This window comes from Saccoglossus kowalevskii, chromosome 11 (genome assembly GCF_978046115.1).
Source record: "Saccoglossus kowalevskii chromosome 11, keSacKowa6.1, whole genome shotgun sequence".
Taxonomy (NCBI): Eukaryota; Metazoa; Hemichordata; class Enteropneusta; family Harrimaniidae; genus Saccoglossus; species Saccoglossus kowalevskii.
This window is the reverse complement of record NC_140651.1, coordinates 3,513,248-3,526,205: the sequence shown is the minus strand read 5'-3', so window position 1 is coordinate 3,526,205 and position 12,958 is coordinate 3,513,248. Positions and strand designations below refer to the sequence as shown.

Here is a 12,958-nt window from a genome sequence, read left to right as displayed (position 1 = left end):
TTGCCATTGTCTCCAACGGCAAGAAAACATCTTAAAATTGTCTGAATTGTGGTCGTTGACAGAAGTAATCTTATTAGAGAATTCTTCAGTTCAATTCATAGCAAAACTCGGAGGGGGGGCTACTTGCATAGAGTGCAATACGGGTATGTGCCGCCCGACTGGGGTGTTATTTCACGTTATTTTGTTTAGAAGTGGGTGGTTTGGTTTAGAAGTGTGTAGCATTTACTCACTTTTTCACAGGTCCTTATATTCAAAGCCAAATACCGGAAAAGGCTGAATAAAATGCATCACCCGGATGCCCCGCTCACTGGTTGCTAAAGTTGTGAGCTGGGCGTTTTTTTGTTTTTTTTGTTTTGTATTTTGCTGAAAACACTTGTATTTAGAAGTGGCCAGTTGGTAAATAGAAAAAAAAATGTTTAGAAGTGAGTAGGTTTACGAGAGGTGGGCTGCACACCCTTACCCACTTAATGTGGAAGTAGCCCCCCCCCCCCCGTATGCTCTTAATTGATGCCGAAGTAAGTAATTATATATATATAAATTCCGTTCAGACATCACATTGCCTTACACGTGCGATAATAAAATGCAAAATTGTCGAGACTTGTTATAGCGCCACCAATAGTTAAAGCAAACAAGATGGCGGCCCGTTTGATATTGCAATGTGATTGGAGCGATGCCCTCAAGTAGGATATGATTGTTGTTTTTATTTAGCGTTTACACGTGTTGAGTGATTTCTTGTTATTGAAATAATATTCTAATGTCTGGTCGTTACATTTTATAGGGAGGCAGAGGGTCGTGCCTGGATCTCTTGCAGTAAAATCGGTGAGTTCTGTCGTGAACCGGCCCCTGGGGGACCGGCACTCCGACACAATTGCAACTGTCAACAACAGTACATTTATATATTTCTTTCATTGTATTCACATTGTTCGTTTTTTTTGTTGTTTTTTTGTTTCACAGTTGAATTTGACTTAAAAACGTGAAAAGCAGAGCTATTTTACACATAGAGCCTATAAGTAAAGTGACCAAAATTTTAAAAATTAAAAAGAGTGATTTGTGTAATTTTTAGAACTGAATGGTAAACAGCATCATCAACAGATGTTGAAAGTTTAAAAGGTGAAGTCGATTCAACTTTAATATCATAAAAGTTGACCCTGCTGAATACTCTTTATAAATGTCAGTCCACCATTCCAAGGCTTGCCTGTTCTTGTATTCTCTAAGACAAGCCTACGTCACAAACTGGTCAAAATCCCCTAAACATTGTCAGCAACCAATCACAGACTAGCTTAAACAATAGCTTTCCCTGACGATAATACTTAGCAACGTTATTTCCCCCACGCTAACTTGAAAAATCTTTTGTTTTTGTCTCGTTTCCGTTTCCGGTCTGTCTTAGAGAATCATATTAAATGAAAGTTGCGATCCGGTCCTAGCAAAAAAGTTGTTCGATACAGGATTAAATTTGGGTGCCCATGTGAACCTTAATACACCGTAACTGTAGTGTGAAACCTATATTATAGTTAATGGTGTAATTAGCTACTGGTTTTATAAATGTGGTACACCAAGCACAGTCATTTTGGTAGTCTTGCTTATTTTGAACTCTAGAATTAACTTGTCTTATAAGATTACTGTATTTACTTTATTAGAAGTACATTCATTCACGTAAATAGTAGAGGTACATTTGTATGTGTCTGGTCAAAATAGATCATATTTTAATAATCCAGTTTACGAAAAAATAGAATTCTTGATTAATACCGTAAAGATAAAGACTTTTTTTTGGTTAACAAGTTAATAAAGTTTTTACATAGTTGAGTGATCATAAAACAATATGTAAGAAAATGGCATATGTAGTTTATAACATATTCCTTATATAAGCAATTGTTGGCAGCTATTGGAGATGCACTTTTAACAGAGTGAATACCTTGTATGTACATTGTGTTTTTTTTGTATAACAAAAAAATTTGTCACCATGTAACAAAACGCTTATTATATATGGGACTACGTTTCAGTGAGTCAGGGATTTAATTACATGTATGTTGACACTGTCGGCAGCAGCTGATCAATGACTGACTACCTTAAGGTACTTGTCATTAATTAAATCTTATAACCAAATTTTCTTGGCTTTATTTTATAGTATTGCTCACAAAATCCTGTTAAAAAATGGTGATTTTTGAGCTATTTGTTTTGGCTATGCATTTTGTTTGGGTACATATGACGAAAGAATCACATGTAGTTAAGCTTGGTACTCATTATTGGTCCAACTTAAGATGGATTCTTATGAAAAATAATTCCTATAAAAAATTGTGTTAAATTTGTTTATTATGTTGAATGCCTGTTTTAAAGGCCTGAGTCAGTCATCCTGGTGGATATTCTTTGATATTGGTGGTACACGTGCATTACCTATTTGTCTGATTGATTTTGTTTGCAAAATCCCCACACGTATACAATTTATATTTGTAATTATGGCATAGAATCACTGCTGTAATATTTACAGTCAAATCTATCCAATTTAAGGCTATGTAGTAACCTAAAACAAATTGACAAGGATTTGGGGAAGCTGTTACTAACAGCTTCATGTAGACTTGAATTAATCTCCATTTTTGGTGGTCATTATAAACCATACATTGGTATTTGGAAGGAAAGTCCACAATTGAAAAGTTGTATTTACATTCTGAAAATATGTTGATCTGAAACTTGCACTACACGTACCTAACAAAGCCCAGCTAAATATTGCACATCTCATGACACATCTCACTTTTTACATTTTACTAACTGTTTTGAAAAAACAAAAGCATGCTGATGTCATTTGCATCCAGAAACACAGAGTGATGATGTCACTTACATCCAGACACACAGAATGATGATGTCACTTTCATCCAGACACACAGAATAATGATGTTATTTTCATCCAGACGCACAGAATTATGTCACTTGCATCCAGACACACAGAATGATGACATCACTTTGTACTGAGACACAGCATGATGACATCACTTTGTACTGAAACACAGAATGATGACATCACTTTGTACTGAAACACAGAATGATGACATCACTTTCTACTGAAACACAGAATGATGACATCACTTTGTACTGAGACACAGACTGATGACATCACTTTGTACTGAGACACAGAATGATGATATCACTTGCACACAGACACAGAATGATGACATCACTTTGTACTGAGGCACAGAATGATGACATCACTTTGTACTGAGACACAGAATGATGATATCACTTGCACACAGATACAGAATGATGACATCACTTTGTACTGAGACACAGAATGATGACATCACTTTGTATTGAGACACAGAATGGCAAATGTTGTGCCTCTGTTTATATTTTTAGGATATACAAATAATTGAGCATATGTTGCTTAGGAGATAAATAACATATTAATTTTTTTACTAGTAACACAATACCACTCTGCTTTTTTAGATTGTCCCACAGTTCATGGTGAATTGAAATCACATGGGTTGAACAGTAATGGTATTCCACATGTAGTACCCACAGAAGGATTTACAGTTGACAAGATTACAAAGGTACTTCATTTATTTACCCATGGCAATCATTGCCTATCACACCATAAACAAGGTATTTCTGTACCGCTAAATCACATGACTCAACTAAAGTTTCAGGTTTTACCAAAATCACAGAAGTGATGAAAGAATCAATGGTTGTATATTGGGTATGCTATTTGAACTATTCAATCATCTACAACTTGTCTCCGTTTCCATGCCGATCACTTCATATGTACTCATGCGTGTTTTGTGAGCAGATCAATATGGCCAGCTGACAGCCATTCTGTTTTATGAAAAAACCTGTACATGTATGTTGTGCAGAATCTAAAAGACATGTACCGATGCAGCAGATTTGATTGAAGTGTGTTTCACATGAAAAGGTGCAGCAAAAAGAGTTAAATTTCAACAAAATAAGAAAAAACTTTAGTTAAAACAAAAAAGAAAAAACAATTTAGTGACTGCCATTTTGCATTTATAACTTAACATTATAGCAACACCTTTGAAGATGTCTATATAATTTGGTGATGTTATATATTTTATGTGACATTTTTAAGAGATTTTATATAAGTATTGAACTTTTATTTATTGAATTCTTAGCAGTGATATTTGCAAATCAAATGTAAATATTTTATTGTTTACAGAGGTCAATAACAGTTTCCTATCCAGATGCTAATATCACTACTAAGTTTGTGATGCCGTTAACAGCATTTTCTGCAATCCACAAAAAAAGTGTAAGTCCTAAATTACTTGTCACATATCCCCACAATACATGTCTATCTCCAAGGGTAGATTGTTGATAGCGTATGATATCTGGCCTGGATTTATATAAACTATTTATTGGTATTCACTCCCATTCTGATATCGGAGTTAAGCATACATTGTTTTCTGTATTGAAATATTTGTATTAATTAGATTGATGTAGCCACTGGCTTGTTGAATGATTAATAAGTAATATATTTGTGTCGCATACGACTCATTTACCACTTGCGTGTCACTGAGAATGTTCTAGAACCGTACTGTGTCTGGGTGGAATATTCTAGATTTTTTTTTAGAAACTGGTTGAATAGGTAATAGAACACTGTAGGAGGCAATAGAAGGTAATGGAACATTCTAGAAATTTATAGTAAATTCCAGACTCATTATGTATGCTGATGTAATGGTCTATTTATAGACAGTGTGGGTATATATAGGGGAGTTGTTCAGCACTGAGTTCAGATCGGAGATCTCTTTGAATTGTATTGGAGTTTAAGTATCTAGTTATTGGAGTAGTGGAGTTTTACCGCGTTATTGTACTTGATGTTTGCAGAGTATAATAATACCAGTACCAGTTGAAACCTCATCTGTTGGCTCCGTGTTTGTATTTTATCATCGCCGCCAGGGAAGTCTTTTTGTTACTGTTGCCATTTTGGTATTTGAACCATCACACCTGTACTATACCAATTACGGTAATATTACGTTGCGTGTGACAATTTGAGATCGGGATGGTCCAATCCTAATTCGTGTGCATGTTGCTTAGAAAATATTTCCAGTACATTGTATGGTATGAACCATCAAAACTTTTTATTCGGTACAAAATTGCAAATATTTCTTCTTTTGTAAATGTTATGTATTTGAAAAAAAACAATTGATATACCGTATTTATCCGTGTAAGAGCCCAGGGTTCTGAACATGGAAAATTGAGAAAAAATAGGGGTGGGTGTATGCCTGGACATCCCCTGCAAGAAAAAAAATACCCCCGGGGCGTATGCCCAGATATGACCTCAATTTCTTTATTGTATAAATTTGAATACTTTTTTTTCAGTAGATGAGTTCATGATTTTTATACTACTGTTTTAGCTCTCACTTGGCCAACAAATCCGATCATAAGAAACAATAATCTGAAAAACAAACAAAAATAATTGTTGTTTAAATATGAAATAACACTTTATTTTTCTTCTTTCTTTGCAAAAACAGTGAATGACGGGCTAGTTGGCCTGTTTTTTTTGTTTCGAAGACAAATAAATTCTTCACATCTATTCATTCACAATAGAGACATATAACCTACCAATCACAATAGAGACATATAACCTACCAATCACAATAGAGACATATAACCTACCAATCAAACACTATTGCAGTGCTGTCAGGCAACCTGATACCTCATATTTTGGTGAATTATTTAGACTGCTTGGCAGTACTGTCACTGCTTCCCATCAGCTGCTTTATTATCTAAATCTTTGTTCACACTGGTCTCTCTCCTCTTCAGATTACCAGTATGGATATCTCATCTGGAGGAGCACTTGGTGTGTCAGCTGCAATGGATGGACAGCTCCTTATATGGCAGACAAGTGATGGATCTATAAGGGTATGTACATGCATGTAATGTCAAAGGTCATTCTAACCTTGCTGACAAAACATGTTAACTCACACATAGACCAACAAAATGCGTTCTAGGTTTTATCTCTACATCCCATGATATAAATGCATTTAATAGCAGGCCATCATCCTGTAACAACAGACGAAATATAAAATAAAAAGGCTCTCGGCAGTGCAAAGCACTGGAGCGAGACCGACCTTGGGTGGTCAGGGGTGATAGTAGACGGCCAGTTTGGGCTTCTAGCAGGCCATATGGCTGGCAGCCGGCTCTTAACGAAACCCCTGTAAATGTGTAGCCAAAAAATTGTTCATTTTGTTTGCATATGCATTAAGCAAGTATAAAACATTTTTGAAAAAATACTACTGTTAAAGGCACAACATTGGTACATGGACCATTATTGTATAGCGTTGTTGTCGGTTATTTTAAGAATTATAAACAATGATAATTATTTTAACTTTCATTAGAAGTGTTATTAGCCATCTTGCTACAGCAGATTTCTTTTGAAAGAAAACATTTTACACCACAATTTCAACATATTTCAAATTTTCATAAATACAACTATAGATCACCATGCTTCAGTCTCTCATAAATAACAAGAATTGGTGAAATCACAGAAGAAACTATGTGATCCTCACTTGAAGCTAATCTTTAAGCATTCAAATGGATTACCTAAAATGCTCATTATATAGAGCAGTTGTGTGTTTCATACATGGGACGTGGAAACAAGTTAAATATGACCTGTACATTATATAGAGCAGTTGTGTGTTTCATACATGGGACGTGGAAACAAGTTAAATATGACCTGTACATTATATAGAGCAGTTGTGTGTTTCATACATGGGACGTGGAAACAAGTTAAATATGACCTGTACATTATATAGAGCAGTTGTGTGTTTCATACATGGGACGTGGAAACAAGTTAAATATGACCTGTACAATTAAAAAAGAAAGATAATGAAACAATGTCAGGAAATATATAATTCAAAAATAAAAAAGAGGATACTGACATATTTTTGAAGAAGAAAAGGTTTACATACTTAGTAATTTGTTGTATGGTAATACATGGTGGATGAAATGTGTTTGCATGTTGAATTGAAAAGAGATTGGAACCTTTTAGTTTCTGTAGAGATTACGTGAATTAATAAAGGGCAATATAAACATAATTGTTAATTTTTTAACAATGAACTTTCCAAATTGGATTAGGGTGAAATGGAAAATTACTTGTGTACATAACTTTGTGTTGATCAAACTCAATATTTGTTTCCTAAATTTATGCATTTTTGTTTTCTAGAAATGAACAATAACAACTGTGTCCTATAATGAATTTGACATCTGTTTTATTCTCTGATTTTGATGAGAAAGTAGCCCATTTTTGCCATAGAGGGCGTACTTTTAACTAAAGTATGAATACAAAAGGTTGTTGATGCACTGTAATTTTTGCTGACATATACAAAAACATGAATTTTTGATGTAATTAATCATTTACATGAATGTGTGCATTTTCAGAGAGATCTGAAGGGTCACCTTGGTGACGTCAACTGTTGTCGATTTTTCCCATCTGGTGTGGTCGTACTCAGTGGTGGATCTGATATGATGTTAAAAATCTGGTCAGCTGAAGACGGCAAATGTCCAGTTACGCTGAAAGGACATAAAGGAGGTACCAATGATTAACTCTGTTTTATCACTTCAAACTTCAATCACGAGATGTACATCATTTTCTCAAAAAGATTCCTATCACTTGTCATTATGCACCATACATGTTTTACAATATGCCCACTAGAGGGCACTACACAGCCAAATACTACTTGTGATTATTATATGTATTCACAATACAAAGACATGGACTAGACTAATGTGAAATACAGTATGATACCTTGACTCATTTTGTTTCACATTATTTTTTATCAGGTTCAATAAATTATGGTGTTTACAATGATTTCTTAATCTTTTAAATAATCTTAAAATTTTAAAAAGAACTGATCATTTAAAAGATAAAGATGAAAAATACTTTATTCCAATCATTTAGAAAAAAATTACATTTCTAATTTAGTTATATCAAAAATAATATAATAAAATAATCAGAATTCTATGTCACAAGGTGTATTTTTAACCTTATTTTGCCACTAGGGGGCGCTATACATTGAAACTACTACTCTACTGCTCCTTGTGATCAAATGTATCGGAGGAATAAGCTTATCTAGTGTGAACTACTGGGTTTATGTTTTTCCAAAATCACAGGGCAGCATAGATAATACTATAAAGGATGCATTATATATTGTTTTATTAGCACTACATCGAAAAACCCAAATGATGGGAAAAAATGCTAATTATTAAAACAAATAATTGATCCATAATATAGGCCATATCACATTGTGTGACTTTTATGATATCCCGACCCTTTTTTCAAAATGTTCAATCAAGAATGTAGGCAGCTGAATTATATACTTTGACATACAGTATGTTAGGACACAAGTAGCCTATGACCACATTTGTGGAAAACCTTGAAGCCTGCAATACACACTTGCAAGATGTTTACGGCAATAACACATTGACACATTTTAGTCATTATCTCCAATGGCTGTCAATATATTAATATTGTAAATGAACAAATGACAGATGTTGGCATCTCTTTTCTTGCCAATATTCTACCACAATTACTGTGCTGTGACAAATGGTTGTGAAAAAACACCCTGCCTGCACCCACATCTGCTTTTCTATAATATAGGTATTACAGACACTGCTATGGTGGACAGAGGGAGGAATGTTGTATCCTGCAGTCGTGATGGTACCGCTAAATTATGGGACTGTGGTCAGTCTAAATGTCTTGCTACCATAGAGTGTGGATGTATAGTAAATAGCTGTGATTTAGGTGAAGCCAATAATGCAGTCAGTCTTGGCACAGTACAGGGTATCGCAAGTAAGTTTAAACCATTGGTACAGCTAAGTTGTAGGACTGTGGTCAGTCTAAATGTCTTGCTACTATAGAGTGTGGATCTATAGTAAATGGCTGTGATTTAGGTGAAGCCAATAATGCAGTCAGTTTTGGCACAGTACAGGGTATCACAAGTAAGTTTAAACCATTGGTACAGCTAAGTTGTAGGACTGTGGTCAGTCTAAATGTCTTGCTACCATAGAGTGTGGATGTATAGTAAATAGCTGTGATTTAGGTGAAGCCAATAATGCAGTCAGTTTTGGCACAGTACAGGGTATCGCAAGTAAGTTTAAACCATTGGTACAGCTAAGTTGTAGGACTGTGGTCAGTCTAAATGTCTTGCTACCATAGAGTGTGGATGTATAGTAAATAGCTGTGATTTGGGTGAAGCCAATAATGCAGTCAGTCTTGGCACAGTACAGGGTATCACAAGTAAGTTTAAACCATTGGTACAGCTAACCTGTGGGACTGTGGTCAGTCTAAATGTCTTGCTACCATAGAGTGTGGACGTACACTGATTCACTGAGTGTCTTGGGTAACTTATATTGTTAAACCATTATAATTTTGTATATTATACTGTTTGCTTTTAGATGAAAGAGAAGTCGGCACAGAAGGTAAATTATTATTATTAGCACGAGAGGATGGTATTCTTCAAGGCGTTGGGTTACAATCTAGACAAAGTGTGAGTACATTGAAGCATAATTTTTCTCTAAGTCGGGACAGTTGTTCCTATATTAAGAGTTTGGGTATTCACAAGATATGTTTAAGTCTTCATGCATAGTGCTAACAATTGTTGAGCTTTTCCGGAGATAACTTTGTTTTGCATATCTTAGGGCATCGCAGAATGCCTAAAGAATTTTCTGATCAATAATTTGATGATTACTGTATTAAAAAATCTAAATTATATGTGAAGCAATTCCCATCAAGATCGGTCTAAGATACACACCAGATTTGCAATTTATAGGATGATTCTTTTACCCATCTTGTTGTTGTACGTGTCCTAGTGAAATTCAAACATTCTGTTCTTTCTTAACATGTACACAAGTCAGAATTTCAACAATCAACACATGATGGTTCTGAAAACAAAATTAATGTTGAGTTACTCTAACTTTAAAGGGCTACAAAACATTGATGATACATTTTTAGTCCCCGTTCGGACGCAGTCCGAAAACGGGGACTTATGTTTTGACCTCCGTGTGTCCGCGTGTGCGTGTGTGTGTGCGTGCGTGCGTGTGTCTGTGCGTGCGTCCGGACCTGTATATTAGAAATGCCTGGACCAATCACAATCAAATTTCACACATACATCATACATGATATTATACATATGCACGTCAATTTGTTTCACAATCTGATTCAAGATGGCCGAATGGCGGCCATTTTTGTGCTAAAATCATCAAAATCAAGCATTTCTCAGCTGTTTGCAGATGGATTTTGTTCAGACTTGGTATATACATTAGACATTATAGGACCTTGATGCACATCATTTTGTTTTACGATCTGATTCAAGATGGCCGAATGGCGGCCATTTTTGTTCTAAAAAATCCTAAAAATCAACAATTTCTCGGCTGTTTACAGATGGATTTTGTTGAAACTTATATATATACATTAGACATTATGGGACCTTGATGCAAATAATTTGGTTTTCAGATAAGATTCAAAATGGCCGACTGTATTAATAAATGTGGTTCTCGTGCCATATCTCTGACTTGCTTTCACTGATTATGTTCAAATTTTAAATATTCGCTATACATCATGTTTACAGTTATATATATATACATGTATTCAAAATGGCTGATTTTGAATGCTGTTCCAGAGCAATTTCTCTCAATATGGACAAGTACTTGTCAGATACAAATGTCAATCATTTTAATGTTAAAAAAATCATATTTCTGACATGGTTATATTCCAGCTATATTACTATAAACAAAACTATATATCTTAAATTTGATAACTAACGGGGACTGTGCCATGCATGGCTTGTAATTTTTATTATCTGCTAATTTTAGTTAAAATATTTAGACTGGCCCAGTCTTTGCATTTTTATTGTTTATGATGTTCTGTTTTTGGTTCAAGTGATCTATTTTATGACGCATTCATTGCTAGTAATTATTCATTATGTGCAGTCACGTTATGAAACCCAGGAGTGGAATGCTTACAAAACAGGAAAGTAAGTGTGAGGGGTTAGTAAGTCATGTTTTTCAGAACTCATTGTTCAGAGACAACCTAAAATCTTAATATGCAATGATATGTTTGGAGGCCTGCTTTTCAAAAAATGTTCAATGCATCTAACCTAAGAAGTATGAAATATTTCATGTTCTAAATTTGCTTGGACACAATTGCAACAGATGTCATTTACAATTTAGAAGAAAATGGTCTATAATGCAGAGGTTCATCACACACAATCCTATGGGCAGTGTTTCACAATGAGATTGGATTTATTAAGAAGACCATACTTGAATAATCTGCTGATTTGGCAATGATTTAGCAACTGTGTTTGCAAACAACTTCTGGATACAAATATATTGTGAATTATACAATTGTTGCAGAAGGCTGGGAAAGTCACCAATCAGCTGCTGACTTTTTAAAAAGTTTTTTTATTAAAAAATTGAATGATAGTTAGGTGTCACTCTGAATAACAGTATCTGAATATAATAACCAAATCAATGTATTACATTTATTTTCCAATTTTTGTGGAAAAAATATAAAACTTGCTGAACTTAATTCTAAATATATGCTTCTGTGGAGTGGTTGTAGATTGTCAAGAAATTTCATTTGCAGGGCATAGAAAATTTGAGCAAAAATCATAGTTTTCCTTCTGTCAGGTGAAATTTTATAAGTCTACAAAAACAAAACATCAATAAACTAAACATGTCAAAACAAGCACAGACAAAAAATTAATGGAATATGTGTAATAGACTTGGTGAAAACAAACTAAGACTATTGACCTTGTTTGATTTCCAAACAAATTTTGATGAATTTTGAAACATTGAAGCAAACTTGCAGCTTTTTACTGGAAAGTTATTTCTTGAATTCTGAATTTGATGATTTGTTAATGATATTGTGGATGTGAGAGGCAGCTATTTGCTGTGATCCTGGTATTTATTGCATTTCATGAGAAAGTTCTGTCATTCAAGGGTGTTATTTTGTGTTGTCACTCAGGTAAAATTTGGAAAGGCCAATCTGAAATCTCATATTTTTAAGCTTCATAGGCTTTCGTGCAGAAATAGTTCAAAATTAATGTAAATATTTATTCATAAATGTGAACAAGAATAATATTAATAATTTTCCAATTACATTTATTTATTATGTTTTACAGTGCATTTCTTATACAATAATAGAGTTTCATAGCATCTCAAGTTTATGTATTTTATAAGAAATATATAACACTAGGAGATGTATTGGGTGCAGAATAAAGAAAACTGATAGTAAATATTCCGTAGTGCACTCATGTAACGAAGAATGGCACTTACTATATCATTAATATACAACTAATTTTGACTAAACTCACTTCTGACATTTACTTTTTAAGTATATGCATTGCTAATATACATTCTACAAAAATTAAATATAGTATACCATGCATATGTGCTATTCTATTTATTGTCTTTTGATTATCTTAAGAATTATTGTTTTTATCCTCATTTTCTGGTTACTTTAGATATTTGAAATACCGGGTACAGACTCATTTAACTGTTGTTGTATGTTGTCAACAAGTCAGGTGATTGGTGGAACACAAGATGGTCGTATTTACATCATTGACATTCGGAATACAAGGTATTTAATAATCTGTGTTTATTTATAAGATGCATTAGTCAAAATGAAATCTATTTTTTAAGAAATGGTATAATTAAGTCCTGAAACTTCTTCCATATTGTAATATAAATTTTATTTTCCAAAAATAAGTTTTATGAACAAAGTGTGTGTGACAAATTTCCTTGTGCTGAAGTAAGGGAGTTTTAATTCTCCTCATTTGTTGGTAAATTCATTTTTATTTTTCTCAGATTTCTACAATGAATTAATTCAAATAAAATAATATATTTGTACAACTCTGTCATAATAGATATTTTCTAGATTTAACTTGATTTATTACACTGCCTTAGTCTATTGTTAACACAGGTCATTACTATTTACTGGTACTCAAGTACCTGTGTA

At 33.9% G+C, this 12,958-nt stretch overlaps 1 protein-coding gene across 1 annotated transcript in view; it reads left to right on the top strand.

The window, feature by feature from the left end:
* The first annotated feature begins 624 nt into the window (after positions 1-624).
* The window catches only part of LOC102800605 (proteasomal ATPase-associated factor 1-like), a 102,546-nt gene continuing 90,212 nt past the window's right edge, over positions 625-12,958 (top strand). The window contains exons 1-9 of the mRNA XM_085505629.1: positions 625-680; positions 779-819; positions 3,436-3,539; positions 4,160-4,249; positions 5,764-5,862; positions 7,381-7,531; positions 8,600-8,791; positions 9,397-9,488; positions 12,465-12,580. Of these exons, the coding sequence (XP_085361755.1) occupies positions 634-680; positions 779-819; positions 3,436-3,539; positions 4,160-4,249; positions 5,764-5,862; positions 7,381-7,531; positions 8,600-8,791; positions 9,397-9,488; positions 12,465-12,580 (932 nt within the window). The 5' untranslated portion in view covers positions 625-633. The remainder of the gene's footprint in view (positions 681-778; positions 820-3,435; positions 3,540-4,159; positions 4,250-5,763; positions 5,863-7,380; positions 7,532-8,599; positions 8,792-9,396; positions 9,489-12,464; positions 12,581-12,958) is intronic.